The sequence below is a fragment of the Guyanagaster necrorhizus genome (genome assembly GCF_019112545.1).
Source record: "Guyanagaster necrorhizus MCA 3950 unplaced genomic scaffold BT62scaffold_52, whole genome shotgun sequence".
Lineage (NCBI taxonomy): Eukaryota > Fungi > Basidiomycota > Agaricomycetes > Agaricales > Physalacriaceae > Guyanagaster > Guyanagaster necrorhizus.
The window spans coordinates 39,139-62,449 of record NW_025064931.1 but is presented as its reverse complement, the minus strand read 5'-3'; the positions used below and the strand labels follow the sequence as shown (position 1 = coordinate 62,449).

Genomic DNA, 23,311 nt, shown 5'->3' with positions numbered 1-23,311 from the left:
GCTCAATGCGATTATCAATGTCTCTCTCGCTATAGAGGCACCTTTCTTTACCTGTCGTTACACATTCAGCAGCTGGTCATCCGTTTTGGTCCAGTCTGCCAGCCTCTTTTCAGATATACAGTTACTTTTCACCGCATCAAGACCTGCCCACCATGTTGACGAAAATCTGCATCCGTCACCATAAACGCGTATCTCAGTCTCCACCAACTCCGACTCTGTACTTGTTTGCCCCTCGTTGCACCACCATCCGAGCCCACGGTGCTACACGGATCTCTGAGGTGACAGTCCAGTGTGTCTGACGCATCGCCTACACCTAGACCCCGTGGGCCCTTCCAGGCCTGCATGCACACGTTAGGCTTCATAAAGACCTGGTCAGTACCTCCACCCTACTCCGTGTTGGTGTCTTGGCAGTATCTCTAGCGACGTCCACCATATCGCTCTCCACGGCGGGCACGGCGGGGAAGCGAGTCGCTTCTTTCTTGCATATGCTCTTCCGCGCCTTTCCAGAAATTCGAGCTCTTGAACTTACTCGTACACGTCATTTCCAAATACCTGCCGTCTTCTGGCAGCCTTCCAGAAGATCATATCCTCAGTTTTCTCCCTCCTATCAACCTTCTGCACTTCTTAAGCTCCCAGAGGACGTCAAAAGGGGACGCCGAAGTCGAAGACCAGGTACAAGGAAAGTTGTAGTCTTCCTGACGGTCTGTACTTGAGGAAAAGAAGAACCGTGTTTGCAAATGCAAGTTTGTGCTCAGCGATGAATCCGAATAGATCGTCGGCGGCGGCTGGGTGGTGTCTCTCGGGATTCCCTCACAAGCCACTCTCGGTGGATTTCTCGAACGTGGTCACTTGGAATCGAGGCTTCTCCCTGCCTCCCAATAACATCGATAGCACTCCGCTTACGACCCATAAACAAGGGAGGCAGCAGAGACGAATATGTCATACTTTCGGTGTCGACTCACTGGTGAGTCAGAATATGAGCATCTGGATAGATGGAGACTCATGAGGCTTTAGCAGATTTCTTCGACGGCTGTGCGGCGAAGTGCACGAGGGCTCGAACAGACAGAAGTGTCGGTATGCTGGTGCAAGACGTTGCGTCGGAGATCACTTTACTTGGCTGCGGCATCGCTCTCTTCACCCTGTGACCCTCCCAGTGCGTTTTAATCCTCTCGTAGTGGAGTATTCTGCCTCTAATCGCCATAGTATTTTTAAGGTTTGGAGGAAACGCCGTCGATGGAGATGAGACCTCGGTTTTCTCACATGCAGCATCAAAGAGGAGGGTATGCGAGTTGTGGGTCCGTCGCCGCTATGAGTATCACATATTCAGAGAGGTGAGAGGCAAACACACAGCCACTTTGGCACCTGCGTCCTTCAACTTCATCTCCGGTCCTCCGCAACCAGCTCTGTCACCCTGGGCCCGGGGCAAGACCAACAAGAAGGAAAGTTCTCGACTTTCTCACGACGTGAAGGCCTGATGGGAAATGAAGTAATGAAGTATCGATCCGTCATCGGTGAATTCCCTTGCTCTTTTACAACTACGTTTCTCATCAGCATTCTCCAGGCGTTCACCTGTTTGTTCTTTGACTTTGAAACTTCCTCTGGTCGAGGTAATTTCCATCCAGGCACGAAGCAAAACCGGTCACCCTAGCTGTGGGGCCGAAATCCTGAGTGCGTGCTTTGACCTTGATGAGATCGGGCTGGATCATCACTACATGGCCTTGATGTGACCGAGCGATTTTCTGACGTCCATACTGCCTTTTGGTCCTGTTAGAATACCCTTTTACTCTGGGGTGTTCTGTACTTATCTTTTCTCACAGCAGCCGTACTACCGACATTTCAGCGCCATGTGATGAACACGTTTGTTCTCCTAAGAAGAGTCACATCAATCGTTTGACCCTTTCAGCTGATCTTGCTGAATCATCGTTGCATCGAACGCACCAGTCTTTCAATATCTATGTCCGGTAAGTGGTACTGCACACTCCGTTTTCTTTGCTAACAAACATTCAGAGCCCAAAACGCCGATGCATCCATCTCTTTCGGGGCCGCCTGAGTCATCTTTCCGGATTCGTGGTATTCTTTGAGGTTACCTTAGCGTGAACGTATGTCATAACATGTCCAACTATTAGTATGGCACTGAACGTACCTATAGTTATAACCTGGCTGTTACAGCGCGAGCCGGACGATCGGCCTACGGCATGGAAATTATCCCAAAGTCCGTTATTGCCTTCGAGACTTGAAGACGAATACTTCAAGGGTGCACTGAAGATGATAAGTAAGTGTCTGCAGTTCTTCTGCTGCCATTCCTCTCATTGATTGCATTTGATCCGGCAGCAAAGCCAGACTCTCCGTATCACCAAGCCGTCCTAGCTTCCTTGTTTAAGCAACCTCCTCGACCGGTCCGAAGCTTTCTATACGATCATAAAGCTGATCTACCAGAACATGCCTCGCTGAACGGGATGGTTCAAAATTATCTCACTGCAGTATTTAGGCTACGCGGGGCGGTTGATATGGAACCTCAGTTGTTGATGTCGATTACATCGACGGGGGATAATAAAGACCACGCAGTCTTTATTAACCGATGCGGAGATATTGTGAAGTTACCATCTAGTCTTCTTGTTACGTTTGCAAGGCTTGTGGCTCGCGGAGGTATCACAAGGATCAAACGCTTCCATAATGCCGATGTGTATCGCCTTCAGTATGCCTGTCGTTGTAGGCATCAACATTAATACTCATGTTTTCTTGTAGAGCTGTAGCTGGTCATCCAAGACCTCATAAAGCCGCTGCATTCGACATCATTACGCTTGTTCTGACATCAGGACCGGTGGCTGCAGGAGCTGAAATCCTTGCTGTTGCAGATAATTTCCTTGACACTTTCCCTGATCTTGCCCAGATGTATGAGATTCATGTTTCTTATCTGAGCTGTGTGTTTTCCTGAGACCTGCACCCTTGCTTATCTCTAATCGTGATTTTAGTGGTCGACGCGGTCTTGGGTCGCTTACCTGCTGAGCATAAGAGCGCGATTGTTGAAATCCTCAATCAGCCAAAGTCATCGTCGTTTCAGAAGAGGTCACTGTTCTTGAAGAAGGGACTTCTGAGAAACACTGCCGATGAGCTGGAAGTTCTCAACGATACGTGTTAGTCCCTTCAAGATATACTTTTATATTCTCTGACGAGACCAACAGACGAGGATGTGGAACCGCTTCTTCATGAAACTTGATAAGCTCTCGTCGCCTCCCCTGGATATGATACGGCCAGCAATCGAAGAAATCAAGACTGCTGTGAAGACTGCTTCTCTCGCCACTCTTGCCGCGAGACGTCCAGCAACGTGTGTCTGCCCATCAGCTACCGATGGCCGTAAGATCGCGATATCCCTATTAAAGTGCATACACGAGAAGCAGAAGAAGATACAAAGAGGATCATGAAGGAGATCGTGCCCAAGGACCACCGAATACGTCTACCTTCCCTGTATCCATTCATACGAACATCTGCATCCAGGTCCATATTCACTACTTCACCGCCACTTTCGGCCTCCGCCTCCGCCTCCTCGACCACTTTCCGAACCTCCACATCGGCATGACAGGTGTCGTCTGCTACGCATCAAACTCCAACACTGCCGAGCTTCTCAAGCAGATGGCGGCCACCGATAACAAGCGGATCCTGCTAGAGACTGGCGCGCCGTTTATGGTCCCGGCCAACGTGTACGGCGCACTGGAGCCCAAGCAGTCGAGGTTGCCGTTCTCCCACTCGCTGATGATACCCTGGACGGCAGAGTTTGCGGCAGACGTTATGGGTGAGGGGTGGGGGTGGGATAAGGAGCGGGTGTTAAATGTGTCGAGGGAGGGCGCTAGGATGGTATATGGAATGTAAGGTAAGGGATTATCATCAAGCATACATCTATGCCAGGAACTAATCCGAACAAGACAAGGTCCGACGTGGAGGACGGGAAGAAAAAAATGTCATTGGGCGCGATATAATACATTTAGACTCGAAGCTCATCCAAAGGTCTGCCTCTCGTTACAACAAGGCCGCCAGTTGCCGCCTAAGGTTGATCGAAACAGATCCACAGACCACCTGACCAACTGAAATGTATTAATTCTAGTGATAGGTGGACAGACTGCAATGATTCGATCTATGGACATTGACAGGCACATTGAACGGAGAGTTCGGAGGAAAAGGAAGGGCAGAAGGACGAGTAGTGATCGCATAGGAATTGAAATACTTCTGGGCTTCACTTTAAACTTGCATCATTGTTGTATGTCTAGAGCAAATGCTAACGCTAATACTATCAATGTAAAAGGTCGGCATTAGACGATTTTTTTCCATTACTCATCCGTGCACGTAGATCCCGCCAAACACATCTCCATCGCGCCTACTCAAAAAGACATCCACCCTGACTTCAAGTCCTGAGCTTGCTCGCGTCTTGGAGGATGACAGTGACATTGAAGAGGCGCACTGCTCGATTGGGAGACGAGAGACCACGCCGATTCCAGATGTTTCTGTGAATGCCGGAGGTCAGTACCTCGCTTTCGTCCCTGTGCACGAGGTACGAACATATTTTTCGTTTCATTCCTTCCTCCGAGTCATGACCGTGGTCCTTAGGAGCAAAGAACGGGAAAACGCATCGTCTACAATAAAGTGCTCACACCAGACCAGGACTCGCTCAGCGAGCCAGTCCTCGACCTTATCCGTGGGTACATCAAGGATCTAAGCGCCGATGGGAACCTCGAGTTCATTTTGATGGCTTTGGTAGAGGACAATTCTATGCCAGAGCGTATTGGTACTGATGTATGTTATAGTACTATTATGTTTCAGATCAATTGCGAGCCCACTGATAAAGTCGATATCATAAACGCTTGGGTCCTGCACATGCTGAAGGCAAAGTTGCCACCGTTGCCACGGAAATTCTGCAACAGTAAGTATATGAGAATGCAGAGCGGGGAAAACAAGAAAGAAGGACGTACGATTCTATGCAGTCAAGGATAATCGCCGGGATAAGAACATATCCGGACAGAATCGCTTGCATTCGACTATGCTTTCTATCGCTAATGGCTTCTGCGAAACCAGAAACCCATGAATCCGTCTTTGGATAGCGGCCGTGACCTCGCATTCCACGATAATCGACACGCATACGCATCCTCTCTCTATGTTTGCTTTGTACCGGTCAAAGTACCCTGATGGGCAGTATGAGACGGTGTTTGACTTTGTCAAAGGTGCGTATGTGGGTAAGGGGATGGAGACGATAGTAGACGTGTGGCGCGAGCCGGAGGTGTTCATGCGAGGGACATGGAAGGAGCTGGCAGATGGGAAATGGGAGGGCATCAAGTATCGATTCGTTAACGGTACGTACCATTGCCCTTTCCCGTCCTGTTTCTCATCGGCCACCTCCAGGCGTTCACCCGTACGTCCTGCGACTTCCACCTTGGCTCTCTTCGCGGTAATTTTCATCCAGACATGAAGCAAAATCGTTTACCCTTATTGTGGAGTCGGAGATTCTCACTGTGCTGTCACATCCGTCGTGTGTTGGCCTTGGTAAGATCGGGTTGGATTACCACTACACACGTTCTTGCTGCCAGACGTCCAGCAACAGTGTTCGCCCATCAGCTACGGGTAGTCATTGATCGCGGTATCCCGATTACAGTTCAATCAAAAACGGCAGGACATATATTAAACCACTAATGGCCATAGACTTTGTAGGGAGGCAGGCATCTCCATTCCTTTCACCACCGAGATCCCATTTCTTACCGAACTCATAGTCTAGACCCACTAATTCGTCCATCAACACTCGTCGTTGGAATTGAAAGGAACCGCGGTTGTTCATGTGTGCTTCGGCCTCAGAATTGGCGTCTCTAAACGTGTGTGCTTTACGGGCATCCTTCAGCACTGTTGCAAGCCCTAGATTACATTGACATCACCTACGACTCGTTCGTAGTGTTTACTGCATGGTCACCGAAATGCCTCGCCAACTATGCCTATTGGGCGTGTCAGCAATCGATCACCGTGGACTGCCCCAAAGGCCACTGCAGTTTACTCGACAGCTTGGCCCTAAGGGTATCCGCCTTCGACCACGATGTACTGAAGTACAAGCTACGCCATGTTGAATTCAGCCAGAGGTGAGAGGGAGGGGGAAATTTTTTCGCTTGGTCCTTGATCTAGTCCATAGGTTGGTGGGTTGGCTGGAGGAGATGCTTTTCCAAAGGTCTGCCTCGCAACTCGGAAACATGTGGTGTCTGCCTAAAGATTGGCATGTTCTTGCTAGGTACATATTCCCGCTGTCGCGTTTTCGAGAATCCATCAGATTGCAATAGAGATGCTGTCTATGACGGTACCTAGGTATGCATAGGAGGTTCGTTGACATGGCAGTGTTCGATCTTCTGATGAAGATGTGATTCGGGGAGATCGAACGTGACAGGTTTACCAGATTGGAACAAGTGGCGAACTAAACCAGTATTGTTTATGTCGAAGCAGTTCTGTGGCCCCTACACGCAACTGTAGGTCGTTTATTGGAGCACATTTCTAATATCAGGACGTGCACAATGTACCAAAACTACAACGAAATAAGCGTGCAAGATGCATGATTACTTCCCACATCGCTGAGTGAATATCTAGGCTGTATCATGTATCAGTACACAGACGCGCTAGAGTTGTCATCATTGGGGATCCATCGAGGGCCACATCATACTACTCGCCTCACCCTGAACAGAACCTTCGGGCTCGCTTCACCAATGACTTTCGGTCTAGACAAAACAATTCCCGTATGCTTGTCAATATGACGAAGAGCGTGGTCTAAAGAACCAGATCTTTATCAGACAAAAAAAGTGTGCTCCCTCAAGAATTTTTTTGCTTGCCCTGAAAGCAAATATCTTTCCCAGATATGTCTTAGGTCCATCTACGAACGTCAAGAGGTGTCGATGGCCCTGGATCTCCTTCGCTCTCGGTGCGCAGTCACCTCTCTGGTCTGAACACTTTCACATCAGGGCCCCAGAACTGCTCGCATATGTTCAGTGTCTGAATGGGGGCTGTGGGGATGTTCCTTTGGCTAGTCTCTCATAGACAGACGGCGGTATACCTTTTTGGTGGGATGAGGATGGTATATGTAGTCTGTTGGTCTGTACGCCAAAACACCAGGACATATGCTTCCGATGAGGTGCCTCAGGAATGATTGAGCTGCTGCGGAAGAAATCGAGCGGGATTGAAGTCAGGCGACGGTGGCTTGAAGCACCTGCAGTTGTATGTCGTCCCTCAAGGGTATATTCTATGCCAAGCATGGAAATCAGAACGAAGCTCGCGTACCACGTCTGGCTCCGAGTCGTTACTTTCCTACGGCCGCACGAGCTTGTAAGGTGCCGATCGCTTGTCCTCGATCGATAGCAAGTGTATGGATGTTGCACGAGTTTGTGGTGACTACTCGTCATTTCTGTGTCTAGGGGATGATTGAACACGGGAGATGGAATTCGCCATCAAACGGAATCATCTGATAGTGACGATATTTCGACGAGTTAATTAATGATCTCGGTATTATTATGCAGCACCGCGAAGTGTTGAGATCATAGGATGGGAAGTCCCGTGAGCAAGGTCGTTACCATGTCCGGCCTTTGGGAAAGGAGCAGGAGAAGAGTCTTCGGGAACAATGGTGACGAAAGCAGCAGATCTAGGTTTGCTGGAGAAAAAAAAAATAACGACTGAGAGACTTTGATGAATCCTTGGCACCGCATTGGACGATTACGATGGGGCCTTGTTGGGACCTGTATAAGTAATATACTCAGTTCAGGGACGGGATTTTCGTGAAAGACAATGAATGGTTACCGTGTGGATTCTATGTATATCTGGAAGCAGGCGAATCAATCTGCGTTAGCCTCTTGACGATAGAGGGGTGAGAGAACGCTGGGCGTAGGAGATTGATCATCTGACAATCTCTCAGGCGGATAAGACTGGTTGAATTGAGATGGAACGGGCTAGATTTTGAATCAGTCCTTCGCTATTCAGAATGTTGCGCAGTACTAGTCGGTACCTGACGGGTTATCGGTTCAATATATGTCGGCCGGTTATCCTTAGAAACTGGAGGGAATTGAACTCGCCAGCGTGCTGCTGGAGGAAGATTGTTAGGGATGGCAGGCAAGTGCTGTATGTAAATGCAACGTACACATTATGTAGTCGATTCAGACGGAGACCCACATAAATGGGCAAACTTGAAACCGTTCCGTACTTTTCTCGTCGCGACGTAGGGACATATCCGTGTCCATCAGACGTGGATAGATCCCTGGATTCGGCTACCTGGGTGGTGATATCAGAAATGCTAAGTCGCGCCACCAATCCCTTTTTTCGGTGCTTCGGTGCCGCCTATTCTTGTAGGCTTCTTGATCCGGGCCTCGTTGCTGTACAGCCCAAAAGTTCATTAACGTACGATTCATAGATGGGAGGAAGGAAGAAAATTCATTGGGAAAATTAAAATCCAAAACGGAAATCTCGGTCGTTGTGGTTGCCACAGGAGGGAGATACGCCGACCGTCAATGCAGGGAAGCGGTCGGGAAGCGACCCAAACGGGCTAGAGTCCCAAAACGGTAAAAGTGGTGTCGCGCCAGATTTGGGCAGGCACGCTTGATTTTCTTGGGCTTTGTCCTTCCTTTCCTTCTTACTTCCATGACCGTACAGTGATTCTCTCTTATATCTCGTGCATATCCTCTCTCCCAGCGATGGCCGCCGTAGCATCCTGCTCTTCCAACCTCTTGGCTGCCCCTATACCTGGGCGCGTCGTACGCTTCGACAACGAATGCATTCTCATACCAGAATGTCGCTCCAAGAGGCCTATTGTGTCGATGAAGTCGTACGCTATACCTCTTTGGAAACGGAAATCACCAAGCCCTAGTCCCCAAGACGAGAAGGAGAGGGTTACAGAGATCATTGTTGACAGTGACCCACCAGAGGAGAAGGAGCACGTCATTTTCAAGGTCTCCGTCCCTAGGTACGCTTCCCTACTCAAGCGTTGACTCAATCTCACTCAATTTTAGCTTCAAGCCACGTCAAAGCCGCGGACGATTACACACAGCGGAACCTCTTACCCCATGTCTCGTGGACCGTTCGACGGCGGCCAGCCAATCCCAGCCTTCGCCTTCCCCCTTCCCTGTACCCCACTCGCGAACCCTCGTGCGGTCCCCTTCCCTACCCATCCCACCGGCGAAACACATCATCACCGTACCTCTGCGCGCCTGCTGTCCCAACTGCTACCCCATAACCGAGAAATCCCTTCGTGAGGGCGACAACTGGGAGACGAAATTCTCCACCGGTGCACGGAGACGGCGAAGCACCAGTCTTGACGGTATCACCGCCCCATTCAACCTTGCCGATGTCGAAGAAGCTTTGTTCCGCGTTAACGTAACCGTCGACGAGGTGGACACGTTGAAGCAGAGACGGTCGCAGGAGATTACTCCCGAGCCTGTTCCTATCGAGGTGGAGGATGATGAAGACCAGCTGTTTCCTCTCCCTCTGCCGCGTCGTTTGCCCGGTGATTCCCCCATCCCGAGTCCGAAGACGTGTTTGGACTTGACATCGAAGAATGATTCTGAAGAGAGTATCATTGGGAAGAGCATCTCGCGAAGGAATCGTTGTGAGAAAAGCTCGTTGATACCCGAGGCCGCATACCCATCGAGAGAGTGCTCGAGTTCAAGCTCCAGCTCGCAGCAGACTCACGAAAGGCCATCTCCGTCGTCGTCACCGTCTTCTTCATCTGCTTCTTCCAAACATCGACGGCTAATGTCAGATACCGTGATGTTCAGTTCTTCCCCTTGGATGCCACCCCGCTTGGCAGCACCTACTTTGAGACCGACGCCGAAGCGTAGTTGGTCTGCGGTATTCAAAGGTGTCGTTGCGATGTCTTGACATTCCCCCTTCATTTTTTACGATACCCATTTCTACTGTACCTGGTTGTCACGTAATCTTTGTTGTCTATTCGTTGTCATCTGTCTATCATTTTCTTTTTGATTCCGGCGTACATACACACACACATCTGTAGCCTAGCGTAGCATCGAACATTCATATATCCACAATAACATAGCAATATTCTCTTGGGACATCAGATATATTCTCTCAAGATCAGGCGAGTTGGAATGAAGAACTGCGGCTTCTTTCGAGTAGAAGCTCCTCGCTGAAAGATGGCCGCTCTGATGTAGTTAAGAGTGAAAACTAGTCGACCGTGTCTATATGAATCATGAATCACAAACAGGAGACTGCACATACAGTACTCGAAGAAACTATTGACGCCATCGTCGCCTATCCAAATGAAGGTCGTTGAAGAGGAAAAAGCGTGACGTGATCTCGGGCCATTCTTCCGGACTCGACATCTCGCTTTACGTTGCTCACACGAATATGTATGTCTTTTAAATCTCTTCCTCGGTCAATCACCACTGCCGCTTCTCCTACATGTGCACGTCGGTGTTGTTTTGGCTTGACGAAGATGGAGATGTCCGACAATCAATCCAGCTCCGTGTCCGTGTCCGTGTCCGTGTCCCTGCTCCATCATGATGGGTATGGCGAGGAGGAGGAGTGTTTCTGTTACTATCCCTGGCTAGCATGGAAAGTGAATGTCAATTTGGAAATGAGAGAAATTGTGGAAGGATGCGTTGTGTGTTCTGTGTGGCGGAAATGGGTTACAGTTCGCCTGAGCCCCATCTACGACTAGGATGTTAGAACTGTGCGACAATTCTTGAATTCGTTTGGTCTCTCGTTGTTGCCAAGCTCCTCGGTGCGTAATCATATCTCGGGGTGTAAATAGCGTCTGATTCGTGCACGTTTCATAAGTTGGAGACACCACTGCCGCTTGCGCTGGCAAGAGCCATCTTTCTATTGCCACACTGAACGACTTGATCCCCGCTACATCAATATGTGTCCCTCATGGACATGAATAATACCTCTGGCCACCAGAGAAGTGCACGATTCCCGAACCGTGTTCCCAATCTCCTTCGCATCTTTCTTCGACCGTGCTTCCACCACGATGTCTACGCGCGTTAATGCGCCCATTCGCGCATGTTCTAGTACTTTACCCAGTGTGCGCCACGATTCTGTGTCCGAGAACACGTTAACAGCACTACGATGCTGCGCTATCAGCTTTATATGCTGGATCTTCGACGTTTCCTCCCTTCCAAGTGCTCCGACCCACCACCGCATCACCTTGGGGAAAGAATCCGATGACAGCGTTACCGACAATGTCTTTAAATGGTGCACATCCAACGGCTGGCATCGATGGACTTTGATACCGGTTAAAACGACCTCGGAACAAAGGATATCAAGAGCTTACCATGATCCACCGGCAATACGCAATCTTCAATCTCCAAATCCTCCAGCGAGTCTCTCGAAAGATCTACCAATGCCCTGACCAGCTCCATCTGTACCCTGTAGCACCTCTTCACCCTCAGCCTCTTCAACTTCCCAAACGACATAACCCACGGACTCGCCATCAGCAGCTCAATGACTCTTGCGCTTCCTTCCATCTTCACCTCCAGCTCCTCGATCTCCAGCGGGACCATCATCTTCCCCGGAAGCACCACCGGACATGGCGGTGCCATAATCACACCCAACGCCAACTTCCTCAACCCCCGGAATGTCGCCAAAATACCCAAGAGCCCCGGGAGGCTGTCAAATTGCACATAATCCAGACGGAGGGATGTTATCTGGGGTGCTATGGCAGCCAGTGTGTGCTCGAACGACGGTACGAACTGGCATACGCGCGAGGGGTTCCTCCACCGGAGGGCGCGTATGTCTAGGGATGTTAGGTTCGGCAGCGACGCGAGGATAGCGGGCAGGGCAGGGTCATGTGCGACCCACTGTTTATCATGTGCCGTCTTCCATAAGAGCTCATCAATGAGATCGTTCATCACCCTCTCATCATCATCATCCTTATCATGGAACCCACACTCTGCCTCGATCCTGACGGACCTGACCAATGGACCGGCACACGGGAGGAGCGGGAGGAACTGTTTCCCCGAGTTGGGGCGGGAGGGGTGCCCGATGGTTACCTTGCTGAAGAGGTGTGTGTGTGAGCGGGGCAAGAAAGCTTTGGAGACGAGAGAGCAGGAGGCGAGCGTGGGGGGGTCGTGTGCGAGGTGGTCGATGATGAGGTCGGTTAGTTCCGGGGGGACGTGCATGGTCATTCGGATAGGTAATTGTGCCCGTGCGAAGACTCAAGGAAGATATACCCTCGGCGTAGCGGACCCTGGGCGCAACCCATTCGCGCTCGTATGATGATTGATCGAGCGCCTAGAGCTTATTGGCTCTGAGAACATTTGGAGTGCCAAGTGCCAAGTGTCCGACCTCAGAGTAGCGGACCCTGGGCGTAACCCATTCGTGCTCGAACAACGATGTCGGAATACCCGTCATCCGTATGATGTGCTTCCTTCCATATGGACGTGTTCGCATGCTTGACCGGTGCAGAGTCTTGATTTCCGTAATCGGAGGTGTTTGAAACTACTCTTAAGTTTGATACGCCGGCCAGATTTCGTTCCCTCTGTGCATTCTTCGTCCGGAACCTAGATTAACCGGTACCCTGGTCTGAGATCGACGATTTTGATTTCAGTGTCGCAGGTACCAATCATTTGGACCGTCAAATCCGACTCGGAGTCGCATTGCTTTCGGGACTCTGGAGTTGTACCCGTTGTTCAGAGCTATGTTGTAAGCAGAGGCGGATCAATGATGTCGAACTGTGGTTGCTGAAAGGTCATTTTTAATAGCAACGTACATTTCATCATTACACCGGACGCAAGGACGCGCCAGAAACCCTTTCCTCATTATCGTCTACTCGATTCCCAAGACGGAACAACCCAAGCCGTTGGAGACCTATCGGAGGGAGACTCGAAATCAATGATCTCCTGGAGACCCACTTCGCGACTGTAACAATTGCCTTTCGACTTTGTATCAGGAAATTAACATTGCTAAGCACAAGGCCGAGATTGGGTTCGTTATGCATACCTGACTCTCGCCAGCATCTCATGTACCAGCGCTTGTGACGATTCGCACCCTAGCTTGGCATGTTCTCGTCCCTCGACCGCAATTCTGCGGAAACGGCATTTTGCAGCGGTAAGATCTCTTTCTATGGTGAACATGCGTTTCGAAAGCAGGGCTTTTCGACGGTCCTTGGTTTTCGCATCAAGGTAATGGAGTAGAGTGAGTGTCATCGTTCTTGGGCTTTTTATCCTTCACCGGTTTCTTACGACCATCATCCAGATACAGCTTGCACTATATATCATTTTTCTTCGGTCCGAATGCCGTTACGCTCAGGCGGTCAAGTACACCAAAGATTTCGCCTTTGCCTTTGGGCTGTGCACTTTCCTACGCACGGCGTCTCGAGGGAAACCCATGGCCGAACCAAAGTCAACCATCAGAGTGTCTTGGTATAAGACCTGCTTCCCAGACTTGAACAGACCCTAGCTAGCCTCATCCCCAGGTCCGCAGGCGGTACCATTCAACTGCTCTTCCCTCCTTCAGGCCTTTTCTCCTAACGTCTTGATGATGTTTTCCGCTACTCTTTTTCTCTTCTCCGCTGTGGCAGTCAGCGCCTTTCCCCTGGGAGAAGACCCGGGGTCCCAAACTACACAGAGTCCGACTCAAACTACCGCCTATGCCATGACTACCGCCTATGCCATGACTACCACTGGTACTGATCCCAGCAGCAGCCAGCCGTATACCACCGCCACCACCACCACGAGTGGGACGTACGATTCTGGGGCTTTGACAAGTTCTGCTGGAGAACTAACCAGCACGTATACCACTATGAGTGAAAGGTACGGTACCGGGACTTCGACGAGTACTGCCGTCGGTACAGACCCGACCACCCCTGTTCCCGTCGAGTCGCTGGATGGTATGCATATCGGAGATGGTAAATGAATAAGTCTCACCCTCGTTCGCTGGCCGGAATGAACCAGATGTCTTTTTAGGCACATGGTATAGTCCAGGTTCGGGCGCCTGTGGACAGAACAACACAGAGGGGGACCCCATAGCGGCAGTATCGTACTTGCTCTTCGACTATTGGCCGTATGTACCTGTTTTACACCAGAGATTTGCTTGATCCACTCAGTACGATGCCGATGGCAGTGGTTCGATGACTAAGAACCCGAATATGTGTGTGTTCCTTGCGTATCGCACAATGCTCATGGGTTTCTGACTTGTAAGCAGAAACCCTATCTGCGGGAAGAAGCTCGTAGCTCACTGTCAGTAGCCCATTTCTCCTACTTAACTCACATCATTTCCCCGGCAACTGCTGACCATTGGTAGACACGGACCCAAACACGCAACAAGAAACCACCACGCAAGAGATCACCATCGTAGACCGCTGTGCGGGTTGCCAGATTCGGTGGAGCCTTGACTTTTCCCCGAGCGTGTTCAGCACGCTCGCTGATCAGACTTTGGGGAGGATCAATATAACGTGGTCTTTTGTGGATGAGATGGGTGGGGAGACGCTAGCGATGCCGAATACAAGTCCTGTTGTTACGAGAGATGAGGGTCGTATGCCCGAGGTTGATTTGAAGAAGAGGCTGAGGAAGGAAGAGGGTCCGTAGTGCAATTGCGATGTTTCTCCGAGTTTTGCGGCTCATGTACTGTGTCGTCGGCACACTTGTATCCTCTTATCATGGTTGAGGGCGAAGCTGCAGATGAAGTTACGCGCACTCGGAGAGAAAGTAGAGGTGACGGAAGAAGACCGTATGATGGAAAATCGTGCCGCACATCAAAGCCATGCGAACGCACTACAGGTAAGCTCGTACAACTATCCTAGTGATGCACACACGTTTCATCCATGACAATACTGAATACGCATGACTGCATAGAATCGTATGTCCTTCGTTCTCATATATTTACTGTTGCAGAATTGCTGCGGCAACGGTGGCAACTTTTCCTTCAGCATGTGCAGGACCCAAGCGTTTATGATATCGATTTTGTCAGTGGGTTCGCACTTGATTCGAAACGTAATAGTACTTTAATGTACATCAGTGCCAATACACTCTGGCATAGAATTGTCCTCTACCAAAGCCATCAAACTGAACTCGAGGTTCCCATCGGCGCTTAGGTCCTTGATGTACCCACGGATAAGGTCGAGGACTGGCTCGCTGAGCGAGTCCTGGTCTGGTGTGAGCACTTTGTCGTAGACGATGCGTTTTCCCGTTCTTTGCTCCTAAGGACCACGGTCATGACTCGGAGGAAGGAATGAAACGAAAAATATGTTCATGCCTCGTGCACAGGGACGAAAGCGAGGTACTGACCTCCGGCATTCACAGAAACATCTGGTATCGGCGTGGTCCCTCGTCTTCCAATCGAGCAATGCGCCTCTTCAATGTCACTGTCATCCTCCAAGACGCGAGCCAGCTCAGGACTTGAAGTCAAGGTGGATGTCTTTTCGAGTAGGTGCGAGAGAGGTGTGTCTGGCAGGATCTACATGCGCGGACGAGTGACGTGGAGGGAATGCAGCATACGACATACGTGCTTCCTCGCGTCACCGTTACAGACAGAATGCAATAGCGCGTACAGCCCACAGGCATGGCGAATTGACTGCGGCACCCAAAACACCCTTGAATCAAAGGGACCTTTTGCTATGCGTTCCAATACTTCTTCGCCTGGTCGTGGCGGCAGGCCGTATGGGCATACAAAAATGAGCGCTAATGCTAGCCGGGGAATGTCAGGGTCTATGTCCCGGGAGAAGACGTCGATGAATTTGAGGCTGTTGTTGACGCCGAGGCGGTGGAGGAGCTCGTTGAATATTTCTGGGTCAAACTCAAGGGGAGGGTAATGCTTCAGTGTGGTTCATCAGTAAAGAATCTCTGTATGATATCCTGGTGGCAAGCAAAGTACTGCCGCGGAATCAGATTTGGAAACGACGTCGTGGGTTCCCATGCCATCTTTCCTCGATCGTCTAACACCGACCTTTTACCTTCGTATCGTTGATGATATTAGCGTCAGCATTTACTCTAGGCATGCGACAATGATGCAAGTTTAAGGCTCAAGTCCACAAGTACGTCAATTCCCATGTATATGTGCGAAACAGTAATATTATAATATCGTCATTTTTTTTGGTTTTGCGATGGCGAAACTAAACATTTTTCTCTGTATGTGACAGTTAGTCCCCCATCACGCAATGGCGACCATCTCTCTGAGAGCTCCTCGTCATCAGATTCTACAGGTTCGGGCCCGAGTACCACTTTTTCTAACATCGAATCTTTGCTCTCCACATCCTTTCTCCTGCTTCATGCAATCACCCTAGCCTATAGCCAGCCGCAGAGGAGGTTCTACCTGGGTGACGATGCGGTGTACTGGTGTGCCGTGCCTTTGGATGAGCTTCAAGACTAAATATATTATATCGCGTCCAATGATATTTTTCTTCCCGTCCTCCACATCAGATCTAGTCCCGTTTAGATTAGTTCCTGGCATAGATATATGCTTGATGATAATCCCTTACCTTCCACCCCATATACCCTCCGAGCACTCTCCCCCGCAAGATCCAATACCCGCTCCGTATCCCACCCGTCACCCATAACGTCCGCTGCAAATGTTGCAGTCCAGGGTATCATCGGCGAATGGGAAAACGGCAACCTCAACTGCTTCGGCTCTAGCACGCCTACACGTTCGCTAAGACCATAAGCACTGTCAGCACCCAGATAGAGAAAAAGACGTACTCGGCGGTCCTTGGGCACCATTTCCTTCCTGATTCTCTATCTTCTTCTGCTTTTCGTGTGTGGACTGTAATAGGAATACCGCGATCCACAGGTATCCGTAGCTGACGGGCGAACACCCGTTGCTGGACGTCTGACGGCGAAAGCGCGTAGTGGTAGTCCAGCCCGATCTCACCAAGGCCAACACAGGATGGATGAGACAACGCATTGAGAATCTCGGACTCCACAGCAGGGGTGAACCACTTTGCTTCATGTCTGGATGGAAGTTACCTCGACGAGAGGCGGTTTCAAAGTCAAAGAACAAACGGCTGAGCGCCTGGAGGATGCTGATGAGAAGCATAGTTGGAAAGAGCAAGGGTACTCGCCGATGACGAATCGACACTTCATTTCTCATCTGCTAGTTTCTTCCATGTTCCTCGCATGAACACTTCCGGATCGCGCTACACATCGATTACCCCTTTGCCAAAGCGAAATCTGTCTTGTTGCCCATCAGGACACTCTGAGCGAAACAAAGCAAACGCAGATAGAAGGTGCGTATGTGTATCAAATATCAATTGGGAGATCGAGGCGTGTTGAGGGAACGCAGAGGTCATGAAGAGGGCAAAAGCTTTTCCTCTTGTTGGTCTTGCCCTGGGCCCAGGGTGACAAAGTTGGTTGCGAAGGACCGGAGATGAAGTTGAAGGACGCACGCACCAATGTAGGCGTGTGTTCGCCTCTCGCCTCTCTGAATATGTGATACTCATAGCAGCGGCGGACCCACAACTCGCATACCATCGTCTTTGACGCCGTGTGTGAGAAAACCGAGGTCTCATCGACATCGATGGCCTTTCCTCCAAACCTCAAACCTACTTCAGCGATTAGAGGCAGAATACACCACGACGAGCGGATCAAAACGCGCTTGGATGCTCACAGGATGAAGAGAGCGATATCGGGACTGAGTACAGCGATTTCTGTTGCAACGCCTTGCACCGACATGTGTACATTTCTTTCTCAGTTCAGGCCCTCGTCGCCTTGGCCGTACAGCCGTCAAAGAAATCCGCTGGAGCCGCAACCGCCACGGAAAACGGTATCGCTAGTGATAATGCCGGACACCAACACGGGGAAGGCGGAAAGACTGACGATACCATATCCGACCCTTCCTGGTCTTCATCAAGCCGAACGTGTGCATGCAGGCCACGGATTCTAAGTGGAAGCGAGCACGGACAGCGACATGTCGGATACACTGAACAGTCGTCTCAGAGATTCGGGTAGCTCCATGGGCTCGAATGGTGTGGTGGAATGGAGATCTGTTCCAATCGAGCACATATCTGAATGGCTACTTGAGCAGGTATACGAACACCCACAGCCATGGACAACACCACAAAATCTTCAGGCATTCTTGATTTCGGATTTCGAGGACATAATGGCCGGAGGTCCAAGGTAGCAATGGTTCAATGCTTTAACGTTTGTTGCTACCCTTCTGAGCCTGATGGAACGACACGTCAGATCCAGACACAGAAGTCAGAATGGCAAGATACGCACCGTATCTCTCTTCATGGCAGAAAAAGAGCATCTTCTTCGTCTCTTGGCTCCACCGTGTATCCCTTACTTGATAGATGGTGGACATCCTCCTAGCTCCATGGACTCGGATGCTGGTGTAGCGAGGAGCAAGACTTGATGCGGAGTTGGTGGGGACTGAGATACGCGTTTATGGTGACGGATGTAGATTTTCGTCAACGTGGTGGGCAGGTCTTGACGCGGCGAAAATTAACTGTATATCTGAAAAGAGGCCAGCATACTCGATCAAAACAGATGACCAGCTGCTGGATGTGTAATGACAGGTAAAGAAAGGTGCCTCTATAGCGGGAAAGACGTTGATAATCGCATTGAGCTTGACCTGCTGGAAATCCCGCTGTCGTCCAGTTGTTGCGCTGCTGGATGGAACAGCGATTCTATTGCTATTCATGGGAAAGAGGTGAGGATGCTGACAACCACGACGCACTAAGATTCGAAGCTAATAGTCGCCCTCCTGCATATCGCTTGTCATAGTAAAAGGGAGTAACTTCTTCCAAGTAAACATTCCTCACTGAGGGTCAGCCATGTATGGATGCAACATGAATATACACAAACTGGACTGCACTTACTCAAAGAAACCAGCCATCTGCTGACACCAGTCAGGTTGTCGTTATCCAACTCATGGATCCTTGCAATCGTGTCTGGTGCTGAGGACGGCATCGGTATCATGAACGTTGTTGAAGAAGAAGCGTGGCGTGAGAATGCATAAAGTCCTCCTTCATCTCGCTTTACGTCGGCTTGTACGAGGTAAGAATACATCTGTTTTATGTCTTCCTCATGATCATTTCTCCCAGCTAGGGATACAACAACCAGCAAACGCATAGTCAACGACATCAATGGTGGCATTCGAGCACGCCGAACCGACGCCAGACCGGAATGCCGTCAGCGAGCCCGTCCTCAAGCATCAAGGCCAACGACCCAAAGACCAGAGTTTAGCCTCATGTCGTTAGTGGAACTACGCCAGCATGTACCGGTGCTAATCCACGGTCATGAATATAGTACAAGCATTGCTGACAGGTCAATGATTCACGTCTCTCCCGCCTGAACGACACTCACTGTCATCCCCGCAAGCGGTTCTCACACCGAAGAAACGATGATTAGCGAACGGTGATTCTCTGGTAGATAGAGATAGCGGAGATCAGCATTTGGATCTGCGTTGGGGCTAGAGGGACATGGAACCGTAAACATGACGGGCAAGTCCATGTACCAAAGAGTCGGATGAAGCTGTTAACGGCGATGTTGCCAAAGGAGGTCTGTCGGTCATCGATCAAATCTGGTAAGATATGCTTTCTTTGGACATCATAATTGGATCACAGTAGACGACCTCTGTTGGTTCAGCGGTGGATCGAGGCACGGAATGCAAGTACAAGGCACAGAGCTATGGTGGACGAGTGGATCATGATGGGCAAAGCGAAGCACGTAGGTTGCATGGGGAGCTTTGTAGCGCCTTGGGGGATGTCGCGAAGGCCATGAAGCGCTGTGCTTACCTTTCCGACGATAGATAGAATCAATGTTGGTAGGAAAGGGCGCGTTAGAGCGAAGGGGTTCTATACCGTTCGAGTATGTATTCGATGGTTACCTGAGCAAATCAGTAACGATGGCCCTCAGAAGCTAGAAGCTGTCCTCTATTCGGGGGATGTTTGTGAATCAGGGAACTGCTATGAGTGATCGTGGGGCCAGGATGACGATGGGTTGAAAGCTCTGTTTTTCTTACTGACGTTCGTCGCTGTCCTTGTGGGCCTGACATCTTAGATCGAGACATGGAAGTCAAAACGGCAAGATACGCACCGTATGTCTCTTTACAACAAGGCAGGAATCTTCTCTTAGCTCCACGGCAAATCCTTGGCTGGATCGATGACCTTATCTCTTCAAAACGTCGGAGAACAAGATAGAACCCGGCGGCTACAGCGGCTTCATACAGTGCCAGATAAATGATGGTGGTGGTAGAAAGCTATGAGCGTGGGGAAACTCGCACGGCTCCATCAGATTCATATCACTCCAACGTGTGTTTCTTCTACTCGTACACTCATCATCGACCGTACAGCACCAACACAAGAATGCAAGCTCCATCCCAGGCCGTCTCTCAGTCTCCAAGTGCAGCGACACCTGTTCGACCTGCAATCCTCGCGCCTCCAAACCTCGCTCCTGATGATACCGACTGGATTTCAAATGCCAGTCTAACTTTCAAGGTGCTTGCGGGTGCAGGTGAACTGGATCGCACAGGGATTGCAAAAGCAATTGCGAATATTGCCCTCCCGATCCTGGAGCTGGCTCAGGTGTGAATCTATTGCCCTTTGCCAATATTGGATACTAAAAGGCGCACATTATTCAGAATAATAAGAAAGCACATGATGATCTAAAGGATACTATCAAGTATCTCGATGAAACACTTAGCTATGTGTCTGAGGAGATCAAGCTCCTTCAGGATGGTCAATCTTTGACCGACAACCCAACAGCCTCCACGCACCCGCTGGGACGTCTACAGCAAATGGGTGATGAATTCATCAGGTTTGTCATTTCGTTTGATCTTGGTATGAGTATGGAGATTAATTTCTGCCATGACCAGTCACCTGAAAGATTTAAAGGATGATCTGAACAAGATCTATGGAAAGAGAGGGATCCAGGCGAAGATCAAGAAACGATTTCAGAGCAAGGCGATTCTAGATCGTATTAACCAGCATAAAGAGTATGTTAAGGAAGCTCGAGATAAGCTTGTTGTATGTTTTTATCCTGCAACGATTGAGAAGGATACTGATATTTCTGAAGGGGAGTGCTGTGTTTTCAGCTACCAAACAGATTACTGCTATTCATAATCATCTGGTGAATATTCTTATCACAGTTATATCAATGTATACTAATACTGTCATAGTTGAGTCCTAAAATGGTTCAGCCTATCAGGTATGTCTCTGTATATTTTTAGGATATAATAGGTCTCATAATAGTCAACTGATTAGTAGTATTATGGTGTCTGCTATTCCTCCACCTTCTCCATTGATATTTGAGGGTAGAAATGAGTTAGTGCAAGAAGGGATAACCAATCTTCTTGCTGATTCTCCTGATTCTATTATCATTATGGGATTTGGAGGTATGGGCAAAACATCTTTAGCATTGAAGTTGCTGAATGATGTAGCTGTGGAAGCTAAATATGGAGCTTATAGATACTTCATTCCTTGTGATATTGTCTGTAGTGCTGAGCCTACTGTTGAGGCATTGCTGCAGACTATGTCAAAGTTGATGAAGTTGCAATTGACTGATGATGCAGTAACACAACTGCATACTATATTCAAGCCAACAATTTTGGTTTTGGATAATTTTGAAACACTTTGGGAGAATAGTAAAGATCAATATGATGTTCAGAGACTTTTGGAACAGTTGGATTCTGTGCCACAGATTATGCTGATAATTACTATGAGAGGACAAGTTCCTCCTACAGATATAAATTGGCTAGAACTTCCACATAATGGTCTGTTACCATTAGCTGAATCTGTCTCATTGAATGTATTCAATGCTATTTCAGGGTATAATGTTGATATGGAAAAAGTCAGTGAATTAGTAGGACAACTAGCAGGATGGCCATTGGCTATTATGTTAATAGCACATCAAGCTAAAACTATTTCTCCAAAAGTACTTGTTGAAAGCTGGAAGAAAGAAAAGACATTATTATTAGCAAAACCCAGAACTCAGCCTCATTGATTAACAAGTGTTGATATTTCAATCAAGATAACTCTTGAATCATCATTGATTTCTTCAAAGCCAGATGCTTTGAGGTTATTAAGTGTGATCTGTAATTTTCCAAATGGCATTCCTACATAGACTAGTCTATTGAGTAAAATGGTACCAGATCTTAGTCAAATTACTTTAATAGTGTCAAATTTATTGCAATCCAGAATTATATATGAAGATGATAAAAAAGGGTTGAGATTATTGCCACCAATTCAGGAATATCTCAAAATCTATTTTCAACAGTCAGATATATGTATAAAGGAGCAGTTCTGCACTTTTTATCTAAATGAAATTAGAAATAGACAACTGAATACATTTATTTCAAGAGAAAATACAGAATTTGGTGTCTCACATTTGAAAAATATTGAATGGCTGTTAAAGAATATACTGGATAATGCTATTGCTGAAAGAGAATTGACAATTATATATGATTTTTGCTGCTTTCAGTATTTAATTTCAGATTCAGATATTTTATTACTCAAACTAATGAGAGTAATAGAGCCATTAAATCTGAAATGTTTATATGCATCAGCTTTACTATTATGGTGTTGTAGATTGATGGGATATCATCAATGGAAAATGGCAAAAAGCAAAAATAATAATGCAATACAAATATTCAAAAAAATTGGAGACACTCATGGAGTAGCACAGTGTTTGCAACACTTAGGAGATATTTTGCATATAACATGTCAATATTCAGATGCAACAAAAAAGCTTGAGCAAGCAATGCAGATGTTTGAGACTATTGGAGACACTCTTGGAGTAGCACAGTGTTTGCACAGATTAGAAAAGATTTTACTCATGATATATCAATATTCAGATGCAATAAACAAGCTTAAGCAAGCAATGCAGATGTTTGAGACTATTGGAAACACCCATAGAACAGCACACTGTTTGCAAACCTTAGAAGAGATTTTGCTCATAAGATATCAATATTTAGATGCAACAAAAAAGCTTCAGCAAGCTTAATGAAGAGCCTGAATATAGTCTATATTTAAGTAGTCAATTTCCATTCAAAAGATATGCATTATAACAACAGTGTCTCAGCATCTGTTGATAAGTCTTTAGACTCTATACACTCAGAATTTACAGATTCCACTACTATTTTGCATATGTATCTAACAGACTTGCATCAAATATAATATTTTTGATTCTGACTTTATGCCAGTAGCTCTCATATATTATTTGTAAATACTAGCAGAGACACTGATTGTAGATTATACTAATCTGATATAAGAAAATTTCTTATTGCAGTCAATAATCATAAATACTACATAATGTAATGATTATTCTAGAGATAATATTCATGACTTGTAAATTTGCTATAGAAGCAGAGTTATTGAGACTTGCAATTATCTTTCTAAGGCTCTTATCTCACCAAGTCTACTTTG

The 23,311-nt window shown here is 48.2% G+C and overlaps 13 protein-coding genes across 13 annotated transcripts; 8 read left to right on the top strand and 5 right to left on the bottom strand.

Moving 5' to 3' along the window:
* Nucleotides 1–152: 152 nt before the first annotated feature.
* BT62DRAFT_1012875 (uncharacterized protein) lies at nt 153–5,074 on the top strand (the record flags this gene model as incomplete). Its single annotated transcript, XM_043177981.1, has 19 exons — nt 153–278; nt 318–705; nt 756–964; nt 1,018–1,153; nt 1,204–1,463; nt 1,772–1,857; nt 1,942–1,961; nt 2,008–2,050; nt 2,093–2,099; nt 2,170–2,272; nt 2,332–2,695; nt 2,746–2,921; nt 2,973–3,118; nt 3,183–3,325; nt 3,381–3,852; nt 4,343–4,543; nt 4,600–4,746; nt 4,813–4,912; nt 4,974–5,074. 19 exons carry the CDS (start codon nt 153–155, stop codon nt 5,072–5,074), a joined length of 3,228 nt encoding a protein of 1,075 aa, XP_043033726.1.
* On the top strand, nt 4,989–5,772 carry BT62DRAFT_632202 (uncharacterized protein). The gene is made up of 4 exons (XM_043181691.1): nt 4,989–5,339; nt 5,389–5,398; nt 5,450–5,690; nt 5,754–5,772. Exons 1-3 carry the CDS (start codon nt 5,144–5,146, stop codon nt 5,616–5,618), a joined length of 375 nt encoding a protein of 124 aa, XP_043033725.1. The 5' UTR covers nt 4,989–5,143; the 3' UTR covers nt 5,619–5,690; nt 5,754–5,772.
* Nucleotides 5,773–8,618: 2,846 nt separating this feature from the next.
* Nucleotides 8,619–10,063, top strand: BT62DRAFT_1080973 (uncharacterized protein). The gene is made up of 2 exons (XM_043179625.1): nt 8,619–8,959; nt 9,006–10,063. Exons 1-2 carry the CDS (start codon nt 8,691–8,693, stop codon nt 9,871–9,873), a joined length of 1,137 nt encoding a protein of 378 aa, XP_043033724.1. The 5' UTR covers nt 8,619–8,690; the 3' UTR covers nt 9,874–10,063.
* Nucleotides 10,064–10,979: 916 nt separating this feature from the next.
* On the bottom strand, nt 10,980–12,528 carry BT62DRAFT_631741 (uncharacterized protein). The gene is made up of 3 exons (XM_043181689.1): nt 11,441–12,528; nt 11,288–11,391; nt 10,980–11,223 (listed from the first exon to the last, which is right to left on the bottom strand). Exons 1-2 carry the CDS (start codon nt 12,138–12,140, stop codon nt 11,351–11,353), a joined length of 741 nt encoding a protein of 246 aa, XP_043033723.1. The 5' UTR covers nt 12,141–12,528; the 3' UTR covers nt 10,980–11,223; nt 11,288–11,350.
* Nucleotides 12,529–13,753: 1,225 nt separating this feature from the next.
* On the top strand, nt 13,754–14,287 carry BT62DRAFT_938186 (uncharacterized protein; the record flags this gene model as incomplete). Its single annotated transcript, XM_043187481.1, has 4 exons — nt 13,754–13,861; nt 13,920–14,016; nt 14,077–14,192; nt 14,257–14,287. Coding segments are annotated over 3 exons (275 nt in total), but the record flags the coding sequence as incomplete, so codon positions are not given.
* A 914-nt stretch (nt 14,288–15,201) lies between these two features.
* Nucleotides 15,202–15,756, bottom strand: BT62DRAFT_910975 (cysteine proteinase; the record flags this gene model as incomplete). Its single annotated transcript, XM_043183818.1, has 2 exons — nt 15,202–15,408; nt 15,457–15,756. Coding segments are annotated over 2 exons (507 nt in total), but the record flags the coding sequence as incomplete, so codon positions are not given.
* A 791-nt stretch (nt 15,757–16,547) lies between these two features.
* Nucleotides 16,548–17,094, bottom strand: BT62DRAFT_631192 (uncharacterized protein). Its single transcript, XM_043181686.1, has 3 exons — nt 17,009–17,094; nt 16,647–16,959; nt 16,548–16,599 (listed from the first exon to the last, which is right to left on the bottom strand). The coding sequence occupies exons 2-3, from the start codon at nt 16,894–16,896 to the stop codon at nt 16,589–16,591; spliced, it is 261 nt and encodes an 86-aa protein (XP_043033720.1). The 5' UTR covers nt 16,897–16,959; nt 17,009–17,094; the 3' UTR covers nt 16,548–16,588.
* Nucleotides 17,095–17,161: 67 nt separating this feature from the next.
* BT62DRAFT_938182 (uncharacterized protein) lies at nt 17,162–17,659 on the bottom strand. Its single transcript, XM_043187480.1, has 2 exons — nt 17,554–17,659; nt 17,162–17,488 (listed from the first exon to the last, which is right to left on the bottom strand). Exon 2 carries the CDS (start codon nt 17,415–17,417, stop codon nt 17,187–17,189), a length of 231 nt encoding a protein of 76 aa, XP_043033719.1. The 5' UTR covers nt 17,418–17,488; nt 17,554–17,659; the 3' UTR covers nt 17,162–17,186.
* A 698-nt stretch (nt 17,660–18,357) lies between these two features.
* On the bottom strand, nt 18,358–19,350 carry BT62DRAFT_631136 (uncharacterized protein). The gene is made up of 4 exons (XM_043181685.1): nt 19,254–19,350; nt 18,767–19,173; nt 18,625–18,708; nt 18,358–18,574 (listed from the first exon to the last, which is right to left on the bottom strand). Exons 2-4 carry the CDS (start codon nt 19,041–19,043, stop codon nt 18,480–18,482), a joined length of 456 nt encoding a protein of 151 aa, XP_043033718.1. The 5' UTR covers nt 19,044–19,173; nt 19,254–19,350; the 3' UTR covers nt 18,358–18,479.
* Nucleotides 19,351–19,378: 28 nt separating this feature from the next.
* Nucleotides 19,379–19,808, top strand: BT62DRAFT_938180 (uncharacterized protein; the record flags this gene model as incomplete). The annotated part of the gene is made up of 2 exons (XM_043187479.1): nt 19,379–19,473; nt 19,536–19,808. Coding segments are annotated over 2 exons (194 nt in total), but the record flags the coding sequence as incomplete, so codon positions are not given.
* A 375-nt stretch (nt 19,809–20,183) lies between these two features.
* On the top strand, nt 20,184–21,645 carry BT62DRAFT_631097 (uncharacterized protein). The gene is made up of 7 exons (XM_043181684.1): nt 20,184–20,473; nt 20,530–20,705; nt 20,764–20,911; nt 20,964–21,017; nt 21,067–21,095; nt 21,201–21,282; nt 21,328–21,645. Exons 1-6 carry the CDS (start codon nt 20,255–20,257, stop codon nt 21,214–21,216), a joined length of 642 nt encoding a protein of 213 aa, XP_043033716.1. The 5' UTR covers nt 20,184–20,254; the 3' UTR covers nt 21,217–21,282; nt 21,328–21,645.
* BT62DRAFT_938179 (uncharacterized protein) lies at nt 21,255–22,187 on the top strand. The gene has a single exon (XM_043187478.1). It carries the CDS (start codon nt 21,270–21,272, stop codon nt 21,888–21,890), a length of 621 nt encoding a protein of 206 aa, XP_043033715.1. The 5' UTR covers nt 21,255–21,269; the 3' UTR covers nt 21,891–22,187.
* Nucleotides 22,188–22,430: 243 nt separating this feature from the next.
* Nucleotides 22,431–22,814, top strand: BT62DRAFT_957161 (uncharacterized protein; the record flags this gene model as incomplete). Its single annotated transcript, XM_043188401.1, has 1 exon — nt 22,431–22,814. A coding segment is annotated over exon 1 (336 nt), but the record flags the coding sequence as incomplete, so codon positions are not given.
* Between the last annotated feature and the right edge of the window lie 497 nt (nt 22,815–23,311).

Bases quoted from the DNA above. Each gene is read 5' to 3' on its own strand.
- BT62DRAFT_632202 (XM_043181691.1), top strand. From the start codon at position 5,144: ATGTTTGCTTTGTACCGGTCAAAGTACCCTGATGGGCAGTATGAGACG.
- BT62DRAFT_1080973 (XM_043179625.1), top strand. From the start codon at position 8,691: ATGGCCGCCGTAGCATCCTGCTCTTCCAACCTCTTGGCTGCCCCTATA. The intron at 8,960-9,005 runs GTACGCTTCCCT...ACTCAATTTTAG, and splicing joins TTCAAGGTCTCCGTCCCTAG to CTTCAAGCCACGTCAAAGCC.
- BT62DRAFT_631741 (XM_043181689.1), bottom strand. From the start codon at position 12,140: ATGACCATGCACGTCCCCCCGGAACTAACCGACCTCATCATCGACCAC. The intron at 11,392-11,440 runs GTCCGTGGGTTA...GAGGGTGAAGAG, and splicing joins CATTGAGCTGCTGATGGCGA to GTGCTACAGGGTACAGATGG.
- BT62DRAFT_631192 (XM_043181686.1), bottom strand. From the start codon at position 16,896: ATGAAGCAAAGTGGTTCACCCCTGCTGTGGAGTCCGAGATTCTCAATG.
- BT62DRAFT_938182 (XM_043187480.1), bottom strand. From the start codon at position 17,417: ATGGTATGCGAGTTGTGGGTCCGCCGCTGCTATGAGTATCACATATTC.
- BT62DRAFT_631136 (XM_043181685.1), bottom strand. From the start codon at position 19,043: ATGCCACCATTGATGTCGTTGACTATGCGTTTGCTGGTTGTTGTATCC. The intron at 18,709-18,766 runs GTAAGTGCAGTC...GCTGACCCTCAG, and splicing joins CAGATGGCTGGTTTCTTTGA to TGAGGAATGTTTACTTGGAA. The intron at 18,575-18,624 runs GTGCGTCGTGGT...GAATAGCAATAG, and splicing joins ACTATTAGCTTCGAATCTTA to AATCGCTGTTCCATCCAGCA.
- BT62DRAFT_631097 (XM_043181684.1), top strand. From the start codon at position 20,255: ATGCAAGCTCCATCCCAGGCCGTCTCTCAGTCTCCAAGTGCAGCGACA. The intron at 20,474-20,529 runs GTGTGAATCTAT...CACATTATTCAG, and splicing joins CGATCCTGGAGCTGGCTCAG to AATAATAAGAAAGCACATGA. The intron at 21,018-21,066 runs GTGAATATTCTT...ATACTGTCATAG, and splicing joins CTGCTATTCATAATCATCTG to TTGAGTCCTAAAATGGTTCA.
- BT62DRAFT_938179 (XM_043187478.1), top strand. From the start codon at position 21,270: ATGGGATTTGGAGGTATGGGCAAAACATCTTTAGCATTGAAGTTGCTG.